Raw genomic sequence first — 20534 nt, 5'->3', positions numbered from 1 at the left:
TGCTTGCTTGCGCCGGTTTATTGTAAATAAAAGGGTTTTAAACAGACAAAAGGCAGGACAAGGCACATTCGCCAAAATAAATAGATAAACAAAAAACGGACTATACTTAACAACACGGTGCACGGACAGACACACTGACAAACACGGTGAGTTTTAAATACACACGTATCATGCTGGTCCCACCAGCACGCAATAGCAATTGTTATTAAATTTCTCCTCCTCTCTCTCCCGTTCTCCACTCACTGAACACCCAACCCCGAGTGGGTGAAAACATGCTGCTTTTATGCAGCTGTACCAAGACTCAATTGCTAATCAATCATTTAATTGGAGTCTCGGTACAACTGCACATGAATTAATAAAGTGCAATTCCCCATGCTCACATATTATTACTTTTTACTGGCACGTGAAGTGCTGTGCAATCCTCGTGCCTAAATACAAATATACATTTTAAACACTTGTGTTACACAGACCCGTTTATATCCCATGTACCAATGACTATACACCAACATTTAACACACCACATGCAACATATAACAGATAATATACACAGGGGCGGGCAATTTGTCACAGTCTGCTATCCATAGGACAACCTATACATATTGAAACTTATAGGAAACTGAATATTTCTAGAAACCACTTTAAATATATAAGAGACTGAGAAACATAACAAGGACTGTTCTTAATGGTGTTGTCAAAAAACAAACCAAAACCTCCAGCTGCTTATTGATTAGGCGTATTTACTGATTGAAAGGGAACTCCCTTAAGCATTGCTGCTTAATTAGATTTTAAATTAACAGCTCCCTTCAAAAGCCTCAACACATATTTACTTGTAAATAATTCAGCTGTGGAACTTAAGGAGCTGCCTCTGTTGATCCATCAGCAGGCCACAGCATTGCCAACAATGGCAAATGAATGCATATGGAAGAAAAATGCCCTTAAAGGGGTTCTGATATAGCAGCACAGTGCCTGTCTAGTGCTGATAAGGTACAGGGTACTGCAATGGATGACTGGCAATGTGTGTTGCTTGGTCATACCATTGCTGAATGTCATGTCAGGATGAATTCAGAAGTCTTGCATTGTGCCACTGACTGCAATGCCTTTGAAGACACTCTTGTAAGGATAGCACAGCATGTTTCTTCCCAAACTAATCAGTGAATGAACACAGCTGGACTGTGGTGGGACATTTAAAATGTGTTTGATGTTCTGAATTTAGACCACAATCTCTTATAAAAGTTTTCCATAGTAGAGCAAAGGTTGATAAAGCAAAGTGAAATCATTGTAGAGGTTAGCACATCTTTCTTTCTTTCTTTCATAAACAAAAGCAAACTAATAAAACAAAAACTCAACAAAACTGAACTAAAAGGATGTGAAATATGCATTCACATGATGGCAAGATATCTCCTTTACTGTAGAAATGGCTCATAATGTAATACAAGCAATGGAGGAAATTGACAAAAGATAATTAATCATAAAATCATTGAATCCTGATGATTGAGGGCTTTGGATGAACACATCTGTAAATAATTTGGCCCAGAAGCAAAGTGAATGAAAACGTCACTTCCCTGTCTGAGCTTCTGTTTAAAATGTACATCAGTATGACTGCCTGTGTGTCCTCGGGCTAGGATTAGTATTTCCTTTTCAATCTGACTCATCTCCCCTAGATTGTACTATCAGATACCTGTCATTTGATATTTACTTGATATTCTCTTATTCAATAAGAGCAGTGTGGAAGATCTAGATATTGGACTCTGTTCCCCTGCAAGTTAGGCTGGGGAACTTTACCTCATCAACCATAACTGGTCAGGCACCTCGACAGCAGCTTGCTAACATCAATGCTTAGTTCACTGGTCGCTTACAAGTGCTTGAGGTTTGATTTAAGGAATGGGGGTGCTTGTGTAACAAGGAATTAGCGACATAAAGCTGGAAAGCTTGAGAAGAAAATAGCTGGACAAGACGTACAATGTAAAACACTCTGAACTCTCATGTCTCACCAGGTCAGGCAGCATACGCAGCACTGAGCGGCTAATGAGAATGAGGGACAGAACAAATAAAGACAAAGCTCTCAGTCCAGGTCGTTAGCCAGGCGGCGTCTCTTAGCTGCTCGAACAAGGAGAATGAGAAGACAAACATAAAAGACAGTCTCGATGAGAGACATAAAAGACAAAAAGGGATAGATCCGTTACTACTCAATGTAGCATCCTCAGGCAGCGTGGCTGCCAGCTGGGCGGCGTGGAGAGTTAGGATGAATTGTTTCGGGTCCGTGATGGAGAGACAAAAATAAAGGCGGGGCCCACTCGCAGGTGGGGACTCGGCCGGCCAGAAGGGGCAGTAAGGTGCTCGGACCTGAAAAGAAACTAGGGAGATGGGATAGCAAGGTTGTGGCCTTGGTGAGGCTAGCGCATGAGTTGTGACAGGATAGTTGTGGCTGGGGGGACCCCTCTAGCCAGCGAGGAACCGCCGGGGACAGCAGTGACTTGGGCAGGAGGCCGACCTGGTCGGTCGGAGAAGGACCCCCGACCGCTGAGCCACATTCAGAGAGGTTAGTATGACAGGCTATGGATTGGGGCCGCAATGTGGAGGGGAAACCCCCCCCCATCCTGTTGGGAGGAAACCTCTAGTGTACCTGGTGGAAAGGGCACCCCCCCGGGCATACTAAAAAAGGACTTTTGAGCTGCTGCAATGTCTGAAGGGGAGGATCTGATGTACAACTCAACTGCTGAAGAGGACCAGCACCCCATGTTTATTATCAGGTGCTGATTGACTTCTGCTCGTGCTGTGGATGTGGCTGCTCTGTTTCGGAAAGAATGAGAGGAGTAGAGGATAGCCCAGTCCGAGTCAGGAGGGTGTTGACGTGAGAGAAAAAACAATGTCTCGTAATGATTGTTCTTGAGGAGTCAATAAAAAGGAGGAAGAAAGGAAATCCTGGAGGCGAGGTATTTGATTAGCGCAGAAATAGTACAGAGAGGAGTCAATTTTTGAGAATTGAACGTACCGACCCTTATGAAGCTGATCTGTTTTGGAAGATCTGATAAAGAGAATGTAATGTCCCCCAGGAATTTGGCTGAGGTCAGAGCACCACAATCCTAGGGCTGGGAAATTTGCAGATGATGGCACAGAGAACTTTGAGCAGCGAAGGAATCCAAAAAAAAAACCTAAGCATAACAATGTCATTGAAAGGAGTGAAGCAACCGTGGTAAAGACTGAAGATGAGGAGAAGAAGAATGTCCAGAGAAATGGGCTGTCTTCAAATGGAGAAAGGAAAGAGACTCTTCTCCATGCCTCGAATCGACAGGTGACCCTCAGGTGTGGAAAGGAATGGGGGATGAAGGACTCGACTGAAGGCAAAACTGATACTGAATGCCCGATAGGTAGTTTCTGATGGAGGAAGGAGCAAGGTTGCGAGACAGCCTGAAATATGATTAAAGGCTAGCTGGTGTCGAAGATTAAAGGAGGTGGGAGAAATCTAATTCTGAGCGTAGAATGTGGTGAAGGAAGACCAGGTGATAGAATAAGAAGAGCAAGTGAAAGGGGCTAAGGCTTTTTTTTTTTTTTTTTTATTTAATAAAGTTGCGGGCTGACTGAAGGAGGCCGGTGAGTGAGGACTTTAGTGGAACCCAAGTTGATTGAAAGGGGGAAACTTGCTATGGGTTGGGGGCTGCTTCTGGGACCAGGCTGAAACTTGTGGACCATCACACAACCTCCATCATGTTTAAACACTGGGCATGTTTTTTTGTTTGTTTTTTTACTGCACAGTGTAGTATTCTGTAGTAAAATTACTAAAGCCAGCCAAAGTCCAGTATCTGGGTGCATGGTAAGGTTCAGAAGACCTCATGGTTGATAGGGCTTTACACTCCAAGATTATCAGTTGTATTCCCCTTGATGTCCTGATTTTTATTTTATATATATATATATATATATATATATATATATATATATATATATATATATATATATATATATAAAATATAATATCACGTTGTTCAGTCTAATCAGAACTTGCTATATGCCTATAGAAAGTCTACACCCACTTGAACTTTTTTCACATTTTGTTGTGTCAGTGCCTCAGAGTTTCAAGCATTTAAATGAGGATTTTTTCCACTTATCTACACACCATACTCCCCACTGTTAAGGGGCAAAATACAAAAATACAAAACAAAGATCATAATTTAAATGTCTCCACCCCCTTAAATTAATATTTGGTGGAAACACCTTTGGCAGCAATTACAGAGCAATTACAGCTGTGAGTCTGTTGGGATAGGTCTCTACCAACTTTCTTTACAAAACTGTTCAAGCTCTGTCAAGTTCCTTGGGGAGTGTTGATGGACAGTTATCTTCAAGTCATGTCACAACTTTTTGATTGGATTTAGGTCGTGGCTCTGATTGGGCCACTCAAGGACATTTACCTCCCCCCCCAGTAAGTCATTTGGTACTGTCACAGTAAGTTCACAGGGATGACTTTGTTCCTTCAGCAGTCCTGCAGAGGAAGGTGTCAAAACAGCAGTTAGACATATAACTTCCAAGGTCAGCTCATTGAATGGACAGGAGCAGCCTTTTCTGAGGGTAAAGATTAAAGAGTGAAGGATATCTATTGATATAGGGAGCCGGGAAGAAGCAGCAGGGGGGCTCTTGAGGATCTCTCCCGAGTGTCACGCAAACTGATGGGATGGAAAGAACTGTTGGGGAAGGGATGGAGTTGAGGTGGTAGAAATAATGAACTCTGGAGATGTAGGCTTTAATGGTAGGGGGGGTAAGAGAAGAGCATCTTTTGCATGGGAGATGGAGGCTAAAATTGGAATGGGATGTAATTGGTTTTTGAGTGCAGAAAGTTGTAAATGTTTTCCATCCGGTGGTGTACGATGGTTTGGTTGCTGGGGCTAAGGCTGTAGCCATGAACTGGTGACAGTTTGTAGAAGGTTAGACAGTGCTGTATTTAGTTCAATAGCAGATGTCTGTGTTGTGAAGTTTGGCGAGGGCTGAGGTGGCAGCTGGAGCTGAGTGGGTATATGAAATCGACTGCTGAGGAAGATCAGATGTTTTTTGCACCTGATTCTGGAAAAAAAAAGCAAAGAAACAAGATGCCGACCATCCGATGAGTTAGCGAATACGGGATCGATCAACGGTTTGCTACCAACATGTCTGCTTGGAATGGAAAAGGTGAACTCACATTCAGAGATTTGGGTTTCACAACTCCAGTCATTTTCCTAATAGTGGAACTTTAACTCAAAATCAAGATAGATTTCCAGTCTCATACCATGTCTCTCACCATGTACTAATGCTTGTATTATCTGAGAGGTTGAGCGGACATATGACTAAATTGCTAAAGGAAAGCTGGAAGCTCTGGAAGAGGGCAGTTGTAGATTTAAACAGTAAACTAAAGCAACTTTCATATGCTGCAATAGTGAATAGATCTGAAGAGGGAGCCGAGATTTGCTGTAATGAGGAGATATTAACAGTAGAGGTGAGATCTGAGGGAGTAAACGATGGAATGCTGTCAGTAAGAATGCAGTGTCCTGCTGTAGAGAACAGAGAGCTGCTGAATGCGGTGGAAATTGGTATTTGAGAGTTAAGGCGTTTTTTTAGATGATGTCAGAGATGGGGCTGCCTTTGGGCAGAGATGAAGAATGCACAGATCTGATGCCGCTGCAGAACCTGAGAGGATGGGAATTTGTTGCTCTGAGGCTGCTGTAAAACCTATTGATTTGATCAGGAGCAGTCTATGAGGGTATTATCTATTGCAGTCTAGGCGGAAGCTTTGATTGAAATGTTTAAAATCGCAGGACGTAGTTTTTTTGTGACTGGTAGCTCAAATTGAATGAAATGGACTTTGGAAGTTGTATTAAGTGCCTTGATGAAGCTAGGGTAAATGAGGAAGAGCAAATCTGGGAATAGGAAGGTTGCAGGAATGGCCTGAAGCAGTGAAGCTGGAAATTAATGTGATGGTGGAGTCTTAGCATCTCAGGAAGCTGATCAGCTTGGCTTCATGACCAGGTCCTCGAGGGGAGGGGTTTGGATTTGAAGAATTCAAGTTAATATATGTAGCAAAAAAGGTTGAGGCAGGAGGGGACTGATTAAAATCCTTGTTTGTGTATAAAACATTTGCTTTAGAACGGTTAGTGATGTATACAAATAAGTTAACATAGGTCTACAAGAGGAGCCTGCATTATTTAGATGTCAGAATTCACAGAGTTGAACTCGCTCTCACACTGCAAAAGCGCAGCATAAAGAGCCAGAAGACTGCAGTATTGAGGCACAGGCTCAGAGTGCCTGTCGAATCTGCCTGGTCGCCAATGGCAACTTACCAATCGATGAAGCGTAGCCGTGGTAACCATGGTGTGTGAGGCCCGGTGGAACAGAATTGTAATACAGCAGTGTCGTTGGAGCCAGTCTTTCTGATGAAAACACAGACCAATTTGAGTAATGAAGCTGCACTTTGAACCGCGCTGTAGCTGGGCTGGAGATTGGATGGAGCAGGAAAGATTAACTTTGGAGCTCCTGCAGCTGAACAGAGAAACTGAATGATGGGAAGAATCACCTGAGCAGGTAGAAAAATAGTTGATAATATCTTGGCAGCGCTGTGCAGTAAAATGACCAACAGAAAAAGGAGCAAGGTTTTAATTATTAAGCAAAGATTTTAAGTTGAAGCAGGAATGACGGGATCTGCATGTTTGCTACAAAACAAAAACAAACACAGATGGAGGGTTGAAGCAGTGCTGAGTGTATAAATAACAAAGAAAGAGATTGACAAGTGAACTGACCCCCCCCCCCACCCCCACCCCCCCGTTTGCGTGGCTAATCCCGCCCCTGCTGAATGCTGCCAGGGAGGCTAGGGAAGCCGAATACAGCTATAAAACTCCGCGAGAGAGCGCCCTCTACAGCATCCACCGAATTACACCTAAAAGTTAACATTTATAATAATAATACTAATACTTAATAGTAATTAATAACTGGCAATAGTAAAGTTAGAATTAGATGCAAACAATTTGATGAATGTCTTTAGTTTCTCTGGTTACTTACATTATTCAGTTTGTATGTTGTTTATTGTTGCAGAATTTTCTTTAATTACGTTTAACTACATTTTTCTTCCTCTTCATAAATCAATAATTTGAAAACTAGATGTCATTTCTATCTACTGATGTTTTGAAAACTGTTCCAAGTCAAGATCACGTTGCCAAAAAGACATATTGTCAATCATTCGGATGCTATCTTTTTTTTTATACAGTGAAGGTGCTTGTGGGCTTTTGATGCCCAAGATATTTCATTTTTTTATTTTTCTTAAAAATATTTCCCAACATAAAACCAATGTCACCTTACAATAATTGATTCTGAGTTTCAGTGTTTAAAAATGAAATATCAAACAGAACGAAATTTCAATGTACCATTTGTAATTCGGTAATATGAGAGAATTGGTCAGGGATCTGAATACTTTTGCAAGCCACTGTATATATGTCACTCTCTTAAGACTAAAACATAATTTCTATACCTTATAGCAATGCAGAAAAAAGTTTTTGATAATAGCTAATACTGGACACAACTCCCTTAATTCAATTGGAATGCTTGGTATGACTGCCAGATCCTTTTATCATAGAAAAACCCTGAATTCTAAACTGTGGACTACAAGCAAAAACTGCCAAAAAGAACCTTCCATCTCTAACTCTGCTTGCGAGCAAATAAGGACAAGGCTATTTTTCTGTAGATTTTTTGTGTACTAAAATTATTCAATACAGTTTACACTTTATTTGTCTAATATTCCAACCTAACAGTTCTTTTTTTATTGCAGTAAAAACCTTTAAATGAACTAAACATTTATATTATTTAATTTAATGGATATTTTAATGTCTAAAAATATTTTTTTGTTTAGCTGGAGAAAGAAAATCAATTAATTCTTAAATTGATTGAATGAAATGCTCGCTCCTGCTTTTACAGTCTATTTGTATTATGTTAGAGCCTTAAACAAGTGTAAATATTATGTTTCTTATTAGACCAAACTGCTTAAAACATGATTTCTCTTCAGAGAGTTTAGTCACTCTACTATTAGATCAGAATACTTTTGTTTATTTAAAACCTCTATGCTTTAACAACACAATCAAATCAAATACTGTAGGTCTTTTTACTTTTAAATATTGTTCTGCCTAAAAAAGGGTTACCCTTTTGTTTTTGCTAATTTGCAATATCTAGCCTCTGTGTTTAGTTCCCCCAGAGGCCTGCTTCTTTCAAGGCCACAGGCCTCCACGTGCAATAGTCTGTCCGGCCTCCAAAAGTGTATGTGCACGAATAACAAAGGCACATAGACAAGCTTTTTTTTAACATTAACACTTCAGTTCAGTTTTCTTAGTTCAAATCATTATAACCTGTTCATAATTTGCTGCAATATTATTTATGCTGGTTTTATAGTCTTTAAAACACAGTAGAATTATTACAATATTCTGACAGTTCAGTTAGTACTGAACTTTTATCATTTTTAACTGTAATATGTTGTTTCAACAATAATACTGTTAATTGTATAACAGTTTAACTTTAAATTATTTTAGAACATGTATTTCTAATTAAGTTACTTCAGCATAACGGTTGTTAATAGTATTTTACTGAATTAAGTCTGTCCCCTTTCTGTTCATTCAAAATCCAGTTGAAGCATGACAGCGTTTGCTTTTTGACAATTTTAGGGTTGATTTCTAATACCTTCTGTTATCCAAAAGTAGTGAAAGTAAAGTAATGAAAGAAACTGGCTACTTTTTCTCATAAAACTGGAATATGCTAACAAGGCCTTCTGATAAGAGCCTGCCAGGTTTGACTCCTTCCAGCAGGTACTTTCATAGACTGCTAATAATATTTTCCACTGAGTATACAGATCTATTTGAAAGGAACATATACAGTATTACCATAATTACTGACAAAGCATATATCATATTATTTCAATCAATACAGGCTAGTTTAAATCATCCAATTCATGTCTAAAAACTCAGCATGTTCCAAAAAGGATTCGAACTCTGCGCTAGGCTCAGCTCGGGCTGCTTCTGCGAACACCAAGACGAGCATGTGCAGATTTGCTAAAAACATTTTCAAAAACACATTACAGTCATTACAATATTTGTTGCAGTTTCACAAATGTTCAATTTGTTTCCCAAAGATCAGCCTGCTTCCAGTAGCTGTGACAGTCTTTAAAAGCCTGATACCTGCAAAAACTGAAATCTTGTTAGCTGGTCTCCCATCTCTGCATTCTCATTCCCATCGTCAGTGGGCAAACACATTTTAACTGAATCTGGGTCCATCAAAGAACCACACACCCTTGCAAACAAGGTCTTCCGTGCAAAAGGATCTAATGACTTATAACACAAAAAGAATGTGCCAGAACCATCTGTGACCATAGGCATCCTGGTACTTAGTCTATTTATCGATTTTAGTTTTATCTTTACAAATATATTTGCATATTTTCCAGGTTTTAATGTACTTTAATGTGTCTATGATCTGTGTATGTTTACTGTGGGCTATTGTGAACATGCTGGCTGTAGGGTGACGTCAGGCTAGAAAGGAGTACACAGACAGGCTGTACTGGCAGGTGAAACCGAGACGCTGCGGCGCGCAGTACGTTTATTATAAATTTGTTATTTCATACTTTCTTATTTTTTTTATTTTCTCCTTCTCCACACCCATTCTCCACTCACCGAACACACAACCCCGAGTGAGTAAAATTTGCACCTATATATACTGCTGTGCTGGGATTCAATTACTAATTAATTATTCACTTGAATCCCAGCACACAAACTTTACTTTAAATGTACGTGAAGTGAAGTGCAATCCCTGTGCCTAAATACAACTATATATTTTATATCACTTGTGCTACACAGACCCATTTATATCCTGTGCACCAATACCTATACGCCAAGATTAACACACCACACGCAACATAGAGCACAAAATACACTCAGGGGCAGAGCACACTGCCTCAGATATATATTTAATAATAATAATAATAATAAAGGAAACCTTTCGGACTACTGGAACTTTGACTGTACAGTCTAGTCTGCCCTGTTATCACAGACTTCGCACTAGCCAGCTCTCCGGTTCTGATAATTACATTACAGTGCAGTACTGTTATAAAAATGAAAACGGATTGTATTATTTTGATTTTCACAGATTTTTACGAAGTTTCCCCACTCTTAACAAAACCAAAGTGCGGTGTGGCTCATCTGCAATGGAATAAGGTTTGTAGAATAGTACAACATTGTTTTTTTTGCTTTTTTGACACATCAGTGGTATAGTAATGGAATAAAGATTGGTAACTAATGATTGGTGGTAACTAATGAGATTTCACTCAAAATTGTATTTTTCTGTACAGATCTAAGAAAAATTAATCTTAAAATATATTGCTTACAAATACAGAAAAACAGCCTGCTGTTACTCATCGGAAACTCTTAAGCTGAATTGCATGTCAAACGTGTGGTTAAAGATTCATTTTCACCTGGTCCTCTCAACACTGGTGATGTAACAGCTGAGTATTGGGATTTAAACTCCTATTATATGGTTTTGTATGATGTCAGGAAAATGGAGCATACATGGTATTCTGATATCTTTAAGTGGTACATTGTGTGTCCGGCTGTAAACATCTTTTATTTTTAAAACCATCAACTTTTTTTTCCAACAGTTTTGTCACCCGTTGTTTATTTACTTTATGGTTGAGTTGAATTTGTTTGAATTTCAAAAAGTCAGAAAACAGTAACAGTAACGTAATAATCACCATTTTAGTGTTTGGAGCATCTTTATTTTGTAGTATGCTTTGTAATTAATTTTCTGTTTACTCACATAATCGGTGTTCAGCCATTTTCTCTTGTGAAGAGTGCAGGAGAGAAAGGTGTTTCTTTGAGAAGGGGTGTGGCTGACAGTGATGTAAACCAATTACATGACAGACCGAGACTACTGACCAGTGGTGTAAGGATGTTAGGGCAATAGTTCAACCTATTTTTCCTCCTATGATAAGGTTTTAACCAATCATATGGGGAGTTGTCCGTAAGGATTTCCTTATATATATATATATATATATATATATATATATATATATATATATATATATATATATATATATACATACATACATTGTATATACACACATACATTGATCTGCTTCTCACAATCCTTTTTTTTTTTGTACACTTAAATATAATGTATTGACTGATGTTTACAACATTCTTCCATGATATAGATGCATGGAAAACTGCAGTGTCCAGTTTGGCTTGTATTTTGGTTTCTGACCAAATTTGTGCCAGAGCTTTCTCCCACTGTCCAGATTTCCATAGTGAAATTTTTTCACTGATGCCGTAGCAACTCAAAAGCCATTAAAATAACAGTATATAAAATAACAGTATATAGCAACACAATAATATTTTAAAAATTAAACATTGGGTGAATTTATTGCAGATAAATTTATATCGTCATCTAGTCAACACTCGTTAAATGTACAAAAATCAAGATTTAAAAAATAGATCAGCTATTGCCATTTAAACATATGGTATACACGATGATTAATCATCAGAATGATTAAACAAATAATCCATATAATTGTTTATTTTATTTTTGAATGGATAAAAAGCAAAACCATTACAATTAGCAATTATACTGTTTTCCCACCCAGAAAAAAATAATTATGGCGCACTGTGACAATCCCAGTTTTTTTTTGCTGTAATTGTTTCCCCAGAATACAAATTAAACTATGCACAAAATGTTAATTTCCGAGTCATATCAGTTGTATAGTTCGTTTCCTATGTGTAAAAGGACTGACGTTTAGCAAGCGAACCAGACTCAGTGTGTTTGCCAAACAGACCAAGACCACCTCTTTTAGGAGGATTCGGTCCGGTTTGTTTTCCATGCAGACTTTGTTGTTCACACTTCACACCAAAGTGCAGACCAGACCCTCTAAACGCATTCTGAGGTTGCCAGAAATTAACATATGTTTGTAGCCTAAAGTCATATGCTACACATAATGGAAAGTACGTCATATTGATGCGTGTTGTTGTTACAATGTTTAGCAACAGTGATGTAAACACTAAGGGTTGTGTATCATATAGCTTAGTATTTTGCTTTTTGAAAACTGTTGTGACTTTAAAACTTTTCAAAATATACCCACACAAATTTTGCCCCCAAGATAGGCGCCCACCCAAAGCCATTTTTTCACATACAATAAAAAAAATATGAGCCCAATTGGGTGTGAACCTGCCCAATCTGACAAAACTGGTCTCCTTACATGGTCTAATCCCAGAGTAAGGCCTCATTTTAAAGCTCTGATTCTCCTCCTGAAGCATAGCTGCCTCTCAGTGCCTGAGTAAAAAGATATAAAGGGCCAAGTCACCAGCAGGATATTTAACATTAGCCAGACCCTATAGAGTTAAAAAGCTGTTAAAAGATCAAGGTTAGGGGCTTTGTAAATTTAGTAAGGTTATACATGTTACTTTTCGCCCCACTCCCTTTGTTATAATTTGGTTTCTGAATAATTTCCAGCAGAGATTGCTATTTCTGCTTCATGAATTTCACTTGAATTAATTTTATAGGAGTGATAATTAAGGCTTTGAAATATAGTTTTGTACCTCTTTAATATACTGGGGTATATGCAGATCTTACAAGCACCACAGGGTAGCTTCAGAATGTTACCACTTACTTCTTCCTGCTAAAACATCACCTCCTGTGGTAAAAATCATCAGATAAAATTGAAACATTCAAATGTTCTGCCTTTACAAGGACTCATACTACCAGAAGCTTCCTGTTTTCGCATTTCCAGTACCTTCCAAGGTGACTGACGCGTTCTCAATGTTGAAGTCCTTCATGCAACCTCTTGAAACTGAATGAAGTAAATAAAAGGTATAGCACTGAAGTATTTGCAAAGCTACTAATAACTTCAAATGAAATACTATTAAAAAATCAAATTCACTTTTACTGTAATGTTTGCATGTTTCTTATAGAAGAATGTGTGACTTATAAAACAATGCCAATATAGATAAGACTTGCTGGGATTATTTTGTTTTGCTCTGTGTATTTTTTATAGAAATATTGTTACAATGCATGTGGGATCCTTTAGAGAAAGGTTTGACAAACCTATTAGGACCCCATTATTATCCCACGGTATATGCACATTTGTTACAAACAAAACATTTAAACAAAACAAAACACTTTTTCAAAACAAAAGGCACAATGGCCAAAACAGACAAAGATAAGAGACATGGAACAAATACTAAATAAAACAAGTATTGCGGTGGTTTAGAACCAGCACACGTAGCAACTGTTTATTTGATTTTAATTCTTTCTCTTGACCTCTCGTTCTGCCTCTGAACACACCACCCCGTTCATACAAAGCTGCTTGTTTTTATATTGTGGCTGAGGGGTTAGCTGGCTATCGATTACCTAGTTTATCCCACAACCACATTCAGCTTGGGGTTTTCTCATATACGTGGTCAACAGCCAGTTTATCAATAATCACTTGCTTTTGACCACGCATTCTCACGATTTTATCTGGATGGAGCACTTTAACCCCATCTTGCTGTAAACAATAATAGCACTAAAACACAATGTTTTACATACATTTGAAATAATGATAATACAAAATGATACAAAGTGTTCCATGTTTCCGGTTTATTCCGAATTCTACAGATAAATTACAGGATTCTTTTTTTTAACTGGGCGTCCGTTTTTACTGTTTTATACCCGATTTTTGTCTATTATTAAATATCTCCCTGTTACTATTTTCTAGGAAATACACAATATTTTGATTAAACAGAGATACATTCCAACCATCTATAGTAGTAAAATGATAACTTATATTCAATCATAAATTCTCCCCACAAACATAAATCAGTTTATGAATATTCAAAAGAAAACAAATGTTCCAAAGTATACAAAAAGCTGCATTGAGGTACATGTTCACGTTGACAATAAAAGAACATATTGAAAAACAAGCGACACATTAAACTAAAACAATAAAGTAAACTGAGAGACAAGCAATCCGTTTATGCAGCTTTTACATGTGCTTTAATAAAAAGAGAGCACAGAATGACCTTATTAAGGAGTTTGTCAGACCGTTGTGCTTTGCTGGACAGCCACTGTTTATTGCAGAGAGGTGTGCGTGGTGACAGTGCGAGAGAACTGTCCATCAACTAAAACACTGCCTAGCGCCGACAATAATTGTAAATATTTGCCAGAAAATGGTGATGCTTTAGTTGGTAAACCTATGGATCGCATTGATGGAAATGCCCAGTATGATTATTGATGCGTCTCCCGATGGCTTTATTTTCTTTTTATGATTTCAAGGTGAATAAACCTGGCTTTTTTTGCACTGATGTCATGTTCATACCTTCTGTAGATACTATTTCTGTCAGCACAGCGATTGCCCAAACATTCGCAAAGTACCAGCTAGCTTGGGAAAATGTAGCTTCGACTTGCACAGATTCTGATTCAGATTAATCAGAAACCAGAACTGCTACCACATGTGAAGTGTGTATACTGAGATTTTTTTCCCTTAATTTTTAACATTGTTTCAATTAAAAACTATTTTTTACTGATTCTATCCCTATTTTAATATATGTTAAATAAACTCCCCCTGGTTCATTACTATCCAAACAGTATTAATTAAAGGGTCACCAACGCCATTGCCATTCTGAAACAGTGTAATGACACCAAGCCTGTGGGAGCACCAGAGCCAATGCGATGACCAGCAACATCACACAGCTAGGAACCTGCTTGCTATTTCAGGATATGTTGGTTTTTCAAAAAGACATTGCTGTAGATTCCTGGTACCTAATTACTTCTTGTAGGTCACATTATTAGATTGCAGTTATACCCTGTATTCACTTTTAAAAGTTTACATGGTAAATCTGCAGTTATTTTTGCTGTTTCTTCATATTGATCACATTATTATAGTATGCATTTACCATAGTTTGCCATGGTTTGCCATGTTTTTAAATATGCTTTACCATGCCTCTCTGAGTTTAACAATGCTTACCTATGCTTTACCATTATTTCACTATGCTGTATTACACTTTGATATGCTTTTACCATTTTATATTTGTAAACCAAGTTGTTCCTATCTTTTCAAATGATACACAGAGAGTCACTGAATCTGACTTTTTTTTTTTAAACTATATATATATATATATATATATATATATATATATATATATATATATATATATATATATATATATATATATAGCACAACACACAGTGATCAGTCAGTAATTAGCATCGTAATGGTTACCAAAACCGAGTGATCACTAGCTACGCCGCGAGCTCTCTCTCTCTCTCTCTCTCTCTCTCTCTCTCTCTCTCTCTCTCTCTCTCTCTCTCTCTCTCTCATGCAGTTAGGCTAGATGAATAACAACTGAACTCTGAAATAAATGTAACCTAATTAGATACTTTATACCATCTTCATTTCTGCAATATTTCATTTTGTACCCATTTTCCATTATTAAGTGTATTATCTATTCTCCTCTCCTGTTGTGATGAATAACACTATGTAACACAATTTTTGTTCCTGGGTAGTAAGTGTTATTTCCTAATTGCTTATGCCTCAAAAGTATAGAACATGGCTATTATTCCCCACAGACTTTGCTTTTGTGACCAGGACAGTGATATTTCAAAATATCACTATTTCCAATGGGAAAATGGGCAAATGTGTGTCTTTTTGTTCACATAAAGTCAGAAAAAAACAACATATGAATCCAAATTAACATGTGTTTATACTAAAGTAATACAAAGATGACTACAAAAGATTTAGAAGTGAGTAGTTTTTCGAGATTTACAATTATACTGTAAATACAGTATAATTTAGAAGATTTAGAAGTGAGTAGTTTTTCGAGATTTACAATTATACTGTAAATACAGTATAATTTAGAAGATTTAGAAGTGAGTAGTTTTTCAAGATTTACAGTTATACTGTAAATACAGTATAATTGTAAATCTCGAAAAACTACTCACTTCTAAATCTTTTGTAGTCATCTTTGTATTACTTTAGTATAAATACATGTTAATTTGGATTCATATATTGTTTTTTTCTGACTTTTTTCTGACTTTATGTGAACGAAAAGACACACATTTTCCCATTTTCCCATTGGAAATAGTGATATTTTGAAATACCACTGTCCTGGTCACAAAAGCAAAGTTTGTGGGGAATAATAGCCATGTTCTATACTTTTGAGGCATAAGCAATTAGGAAATAACACTTACTACCCAGGAACAAAAAAAAAAAAAAAAATTGTTACACAGTGTAATTATTTGCCACGCTTTCAAACTGAATTGCCAAGGGGAGAGGGTGACCACTGGGGATGTTCCGCTGTAATTCCCTCCTCTGCCAATGTGGCAACAGTGAGATAGAACATCTTAATATAAAATCTAAATCAGGATCGAGAACACACATAACAGGACTTTATGAAGGTCAAAGTTACATTCCCTTTTCAAAATTTGTTTTAAACAACAGGACTGCCGATTCCTGATATGGAGTTAGCCTGCTGGCCACAGAGGGATGTTTACAGATATCCACTTTCTTGGGTAAGCAGATATTTAGATACCCCTTCAGAAGCCTAATGATGGCCTGGTAGCTGGCTTTGTGAAATACATGTTATTATTATTATTATTATTATGCTATCTGTTTATTTAGCAGACACCTATATCAAAGGTGAGTTACAGAGACTAGCGTGTGTGAACTATGAATCAGCTGCAGAGTCACTTACCGTAGCGACTCACCCAAAGGGCAGAGCACAAGGAGGTTAAGTGACTTGCTCAGGGTCACACATTGAGTCAGTGAGTAAGGTGGGATTTGAACCGGGGACCTCCTGGTTACAAGTTTCTTTAACCACTGGACCACAAAGCATGGTATACTGACACTGTCAGGAGACACTAGGAGCTGTACCGCAGGGACCTGCTGGAAAATCGGTGCCCAATAAGAGCGAATAATCAACACCCTATCATGCAATGAGTCAGGTTTACAGTTATCAATATAGCTCAGAAAGATACCACAGATACAAAAAACTATTCTGTTCCAGATCCCCCATTGGCATATGTTGTTTCAGAGATATAAGTTCATTGGTCAGATCATAGCTTGGATGCCTGATGCAGCGACAATGAGTGAGCTGATTTTATGTAACACAGTGTAATTTTGTTGTGCTTAGACAGAACTGAATCTGTTTAGCCTAGAGCACAGAAGAATTAGGAAGGGCTTGATTGAAATCTTTAAAATTTTAAAAGGAATTGACAAACCCTAAGCAATACTTCAAGTGCAGCACAGAAACCAGGACCAGAGGAGGTGAAAATTAAGTGGAGACAGACTTAGGACAGAGGGAAGGAGACTTCACAGAGTGAGTGGTGATGGTGTGGAATGGGCTTCCTAGTCATATTTTCTGAGGCAGAAACAATGAGATCCTTTAAGACTCGACTTGGAACCAGATGAGCACAGATGGGCCGAATGGCCACTTCTCGTTTGTAAATCTGTTATGCTCTCATGTTCTTCTGTTGAGCTTTACTTTGTTTTTGTTTGTACATTTGTCTTTCATTTTTTGTATTGTTGATTAGTCATTTGGTTGATGTCTGTTTATTGTTACAAAAGCACTGTAAATGTGTATCTCATTTTACAGTGTGTGCAAGAGTATCTCTATGCACTTGAGGACTAGGATTTCCTGTGGAACAAGCTCTACCAAAAAAAGCCAGGTGCCAACTACGGTTGAGAGACCCTAATTGTCCTGAGACAGCCCCCAATGCTAACACATTAACACATCTCTGACACGCAACACTACATTTCACTGACAAATTGCCAAGACTGTGTGACGTGCCTTTCTGTCACAATTCCCATAAAAAAATACTATTGAAACGTGAATACACTTATTCCAGAGCTAAAACAACAGGAAAACACATATGGATTTTGTACAATTGAACACAAAGATGAGGCAAATCCACATGTGAATACATAGTGAGGAGTACAGACCTGGCCAGGTTTTGCATCCTCACAGATAGACGCTTCATTAGGAGCTGCCAGTTCGGGTGGGTTGTCATTAACATCAAGGATTCGGATGCTGACAGACGTCTTGGACACCTGAGAGGGGTTATCTGGAATATATGAAGGAATACGTCATAATGCATACAGCTATCTGTCTACACATCCCCACCAATTATGAACCAGCCTTTTCAAATCAGAGATGATCACATCTCCTAAATCAAATCAGCACACCTTTATACACAGTGCCGAGAAAAAGTTTGTGAACCCCTTAGGATTCACATATTTCAAAACTAAAATGTTATTAGATCTTAATGTAAGTCCTAATAATAGATAAAGATAACCTGATTAAACAAATGACACACAAACATGATACATTTTCAACATTTATTTATCCACAAATGATTTAACATTCAATATCCATCTGTGAAAAAAGTATATGAACCTTTAGATTCAGTAACTGGTGGCACCCCCTTGAGCAGCAATGACTTCAACTAAGCATTTCCTGTAACTGTTGGTCAATGCCTCACTTCAGTTTTGAGGAATTTTGCCCATTCCTCCTTACAGAACTGCTTCAACTTGGTGACATTTGAAGGCTTCCTTGCATGGACAGCTTGCTTCAGGTCCTGCCACAACATTTCGATGGGGTTTAGGTCCGGACTTTGACTAGGCCATTCTAAAATGCAGAATTTCTTCTTTTGCAGCCATTCTTTTGTAGGTCTGCTTGTATGTTTAGGATCATTGTCTTGCTGCATGACCAACTTTCGGATCAGCTTAAGCTCACAGACGGATGGCCTGACATTCTCCTCTAGAATCTTCTGATACAATGCAGAATTCATGGTTGTGTCAATGATGACAAGACGTACAGGTCCTGAGGCAGCAAAGCAGCCCCAAACCATCACACTCCCACCACCATGCTTGACGGTTGGTATGTTCTTCTTTTTGAATGCAGTAATTGGTTTTCGCCAAACATAACGTTTATCATTGAGACCAAAAAGTTCTACCGTTGACTCATCAGTCTAGAGATCATTGTTCCAGAAGTCTTGTGGATCATCTACAGTATGTGCTCTTTGGTGAACTTCAGATGGGCAGCAATGTTTTCCAGTGGTTTCCTCCTGGCTATCCTTCCATGAACACCATTCTTATTCAGTCTTTTTCTGATAGTTGAGTCATAAACACTCACATTAGCCAAGGCAAGAGTGGCCTGCAGATCCTTAGATGTTACTCTGGGGTTCTTTTCGACTTCCTTGTTGATTTTCCAGTTTGTTCTTGGGGTTCAATATACAGTGAAAGAAAATGAGTTGTTATGCAGCCCTCTTCGTATTAAGTTGTACTTCCATGGTTTTTAGACAGTCATCTGCGGTACAAGGTCAGTCAATACATTCCCAGTTAGGGGTTGTTATATCTTCCAAGTACAGTAAATATAATGGTCTCAGAGACCACAAATGCATCAAGCATCAACTAGGTAGACTGCTTTTCAGACCTATCCCAGTACTGGTTGTGGCTTCCATACTTGTAGCTACAACTTCTGTTGCAGATTGTCCTTTGGAAATATAAAAATATAAGCCTGCATAGATAGACAGCCCTCATGACATTTAACCATGATAAATTTGCATGGTACTATAATTTAACAGTTTTCTCCATGGTTATAGTATGCATTTAACCTTTTTTAACATGCATCACCATACCTCTCTGGCCTTTAACATGCTTGCCTATGCTTCACCATGCTTTCACTATGCTTTGCCATGCTTGCCTATGCTTCACCATGCTTTCACTATGCTTTGCCATGCTTGCCTATGCTTCACCATGCTTTCACTATGCTTTGCCATGCTTGCCTATGCTTCACCATGCTTTCACTATGCTTTGCCATGCTTGCCTATGCTTCACCATGCTTTCACTATGCTTTGCCATGCTTGCTTATGCTTCACCATGCTTTCACTATGCTTTGCCATGCTTGCCTATGCTTCACCATGCTTTCACTATGCTTTGCCATGCTTGCTTATGCTTCACCATGCTTTCACTATGCTTTGCCATGCTTGCCTATGCTTCACCATGCTTTCACTATGCTTTGCCATGCTTGCCTATGCTTCACCATGCTTTCACTATGCTTTGCCATACTTGCCTATGCTTCACCATGCTTTCACTATGCTTTGCCATGATTGCCTATGCTTCACAATGCTTTCACTATGCTTTATTACCAAGGGAAACTTAGGAAGGTGCCTCCATAAATCACCAGACTATCTAAAATATGTTTATAAAGGATATTCTTTCTAACAGAAATGCACCAAATTGTAGCTACTTTTCTTTCTATGTGAATTGTTAATGTTAGCCCAAAGTGGCTTGTATTACATTCTCATTTACGACTCACTTAGCAAATTAACTCACCAATTCTCCATCCCCCACCCCTCCTTAGGCCCCACTAAAGGCAGCTCCAAGTTTCATCAGCATAGCTCCCCTGAGACGCTTAATAAATATTATCATAACACATTAATATACTGAATAATATGCTATGCCTTAAAGGGATTTCAAATAAGAACATGCTTTAAGGCATCTTAATCTATTTCTGTGTTGGGTT

At 38.2% G+C, this 20534-nt stretch overlaps 1 protein-coding gene across 1 annotated transcript in view; it reads right to left on the bottom strand.

Annotated features, from left to right (window-relative positions):
- LOC121320152 (cadherin-22-like) overlaps positions 1–20534 on the bottom strand; it is a 102973-nt gene that overhangs the window by 34368 nt on the left and 48071 nt on the right. The window contains exon 8 of the mRNA XM_041258413.1: positions 17951–18072. Within this exon, the coding sequence (XP_041114347.1) occupies positions 17951–18072 (122 nt within the window). The remainder of the gene's footprint in view (positions 1–17950; positions 18073–20534) is intronic.

This window comes from Polyodon spathula, chromosome 8, assembly GCF_017654505.1.
Source record: "Polyodon spathula isolate WHYD16114869_AA chromosome 8, ASM1765450v1, whole genome shotgun sequence".
Lineage (NCBI taxonomy): Eukaryota > Metazoa > Chordata > Actinopteri > Acipenseriformes > Polyodontidae > Polyodon > Polyodon spathula.
This window is presented reverse-complemented; position numbering and strand designations above follow the sequence as displayed.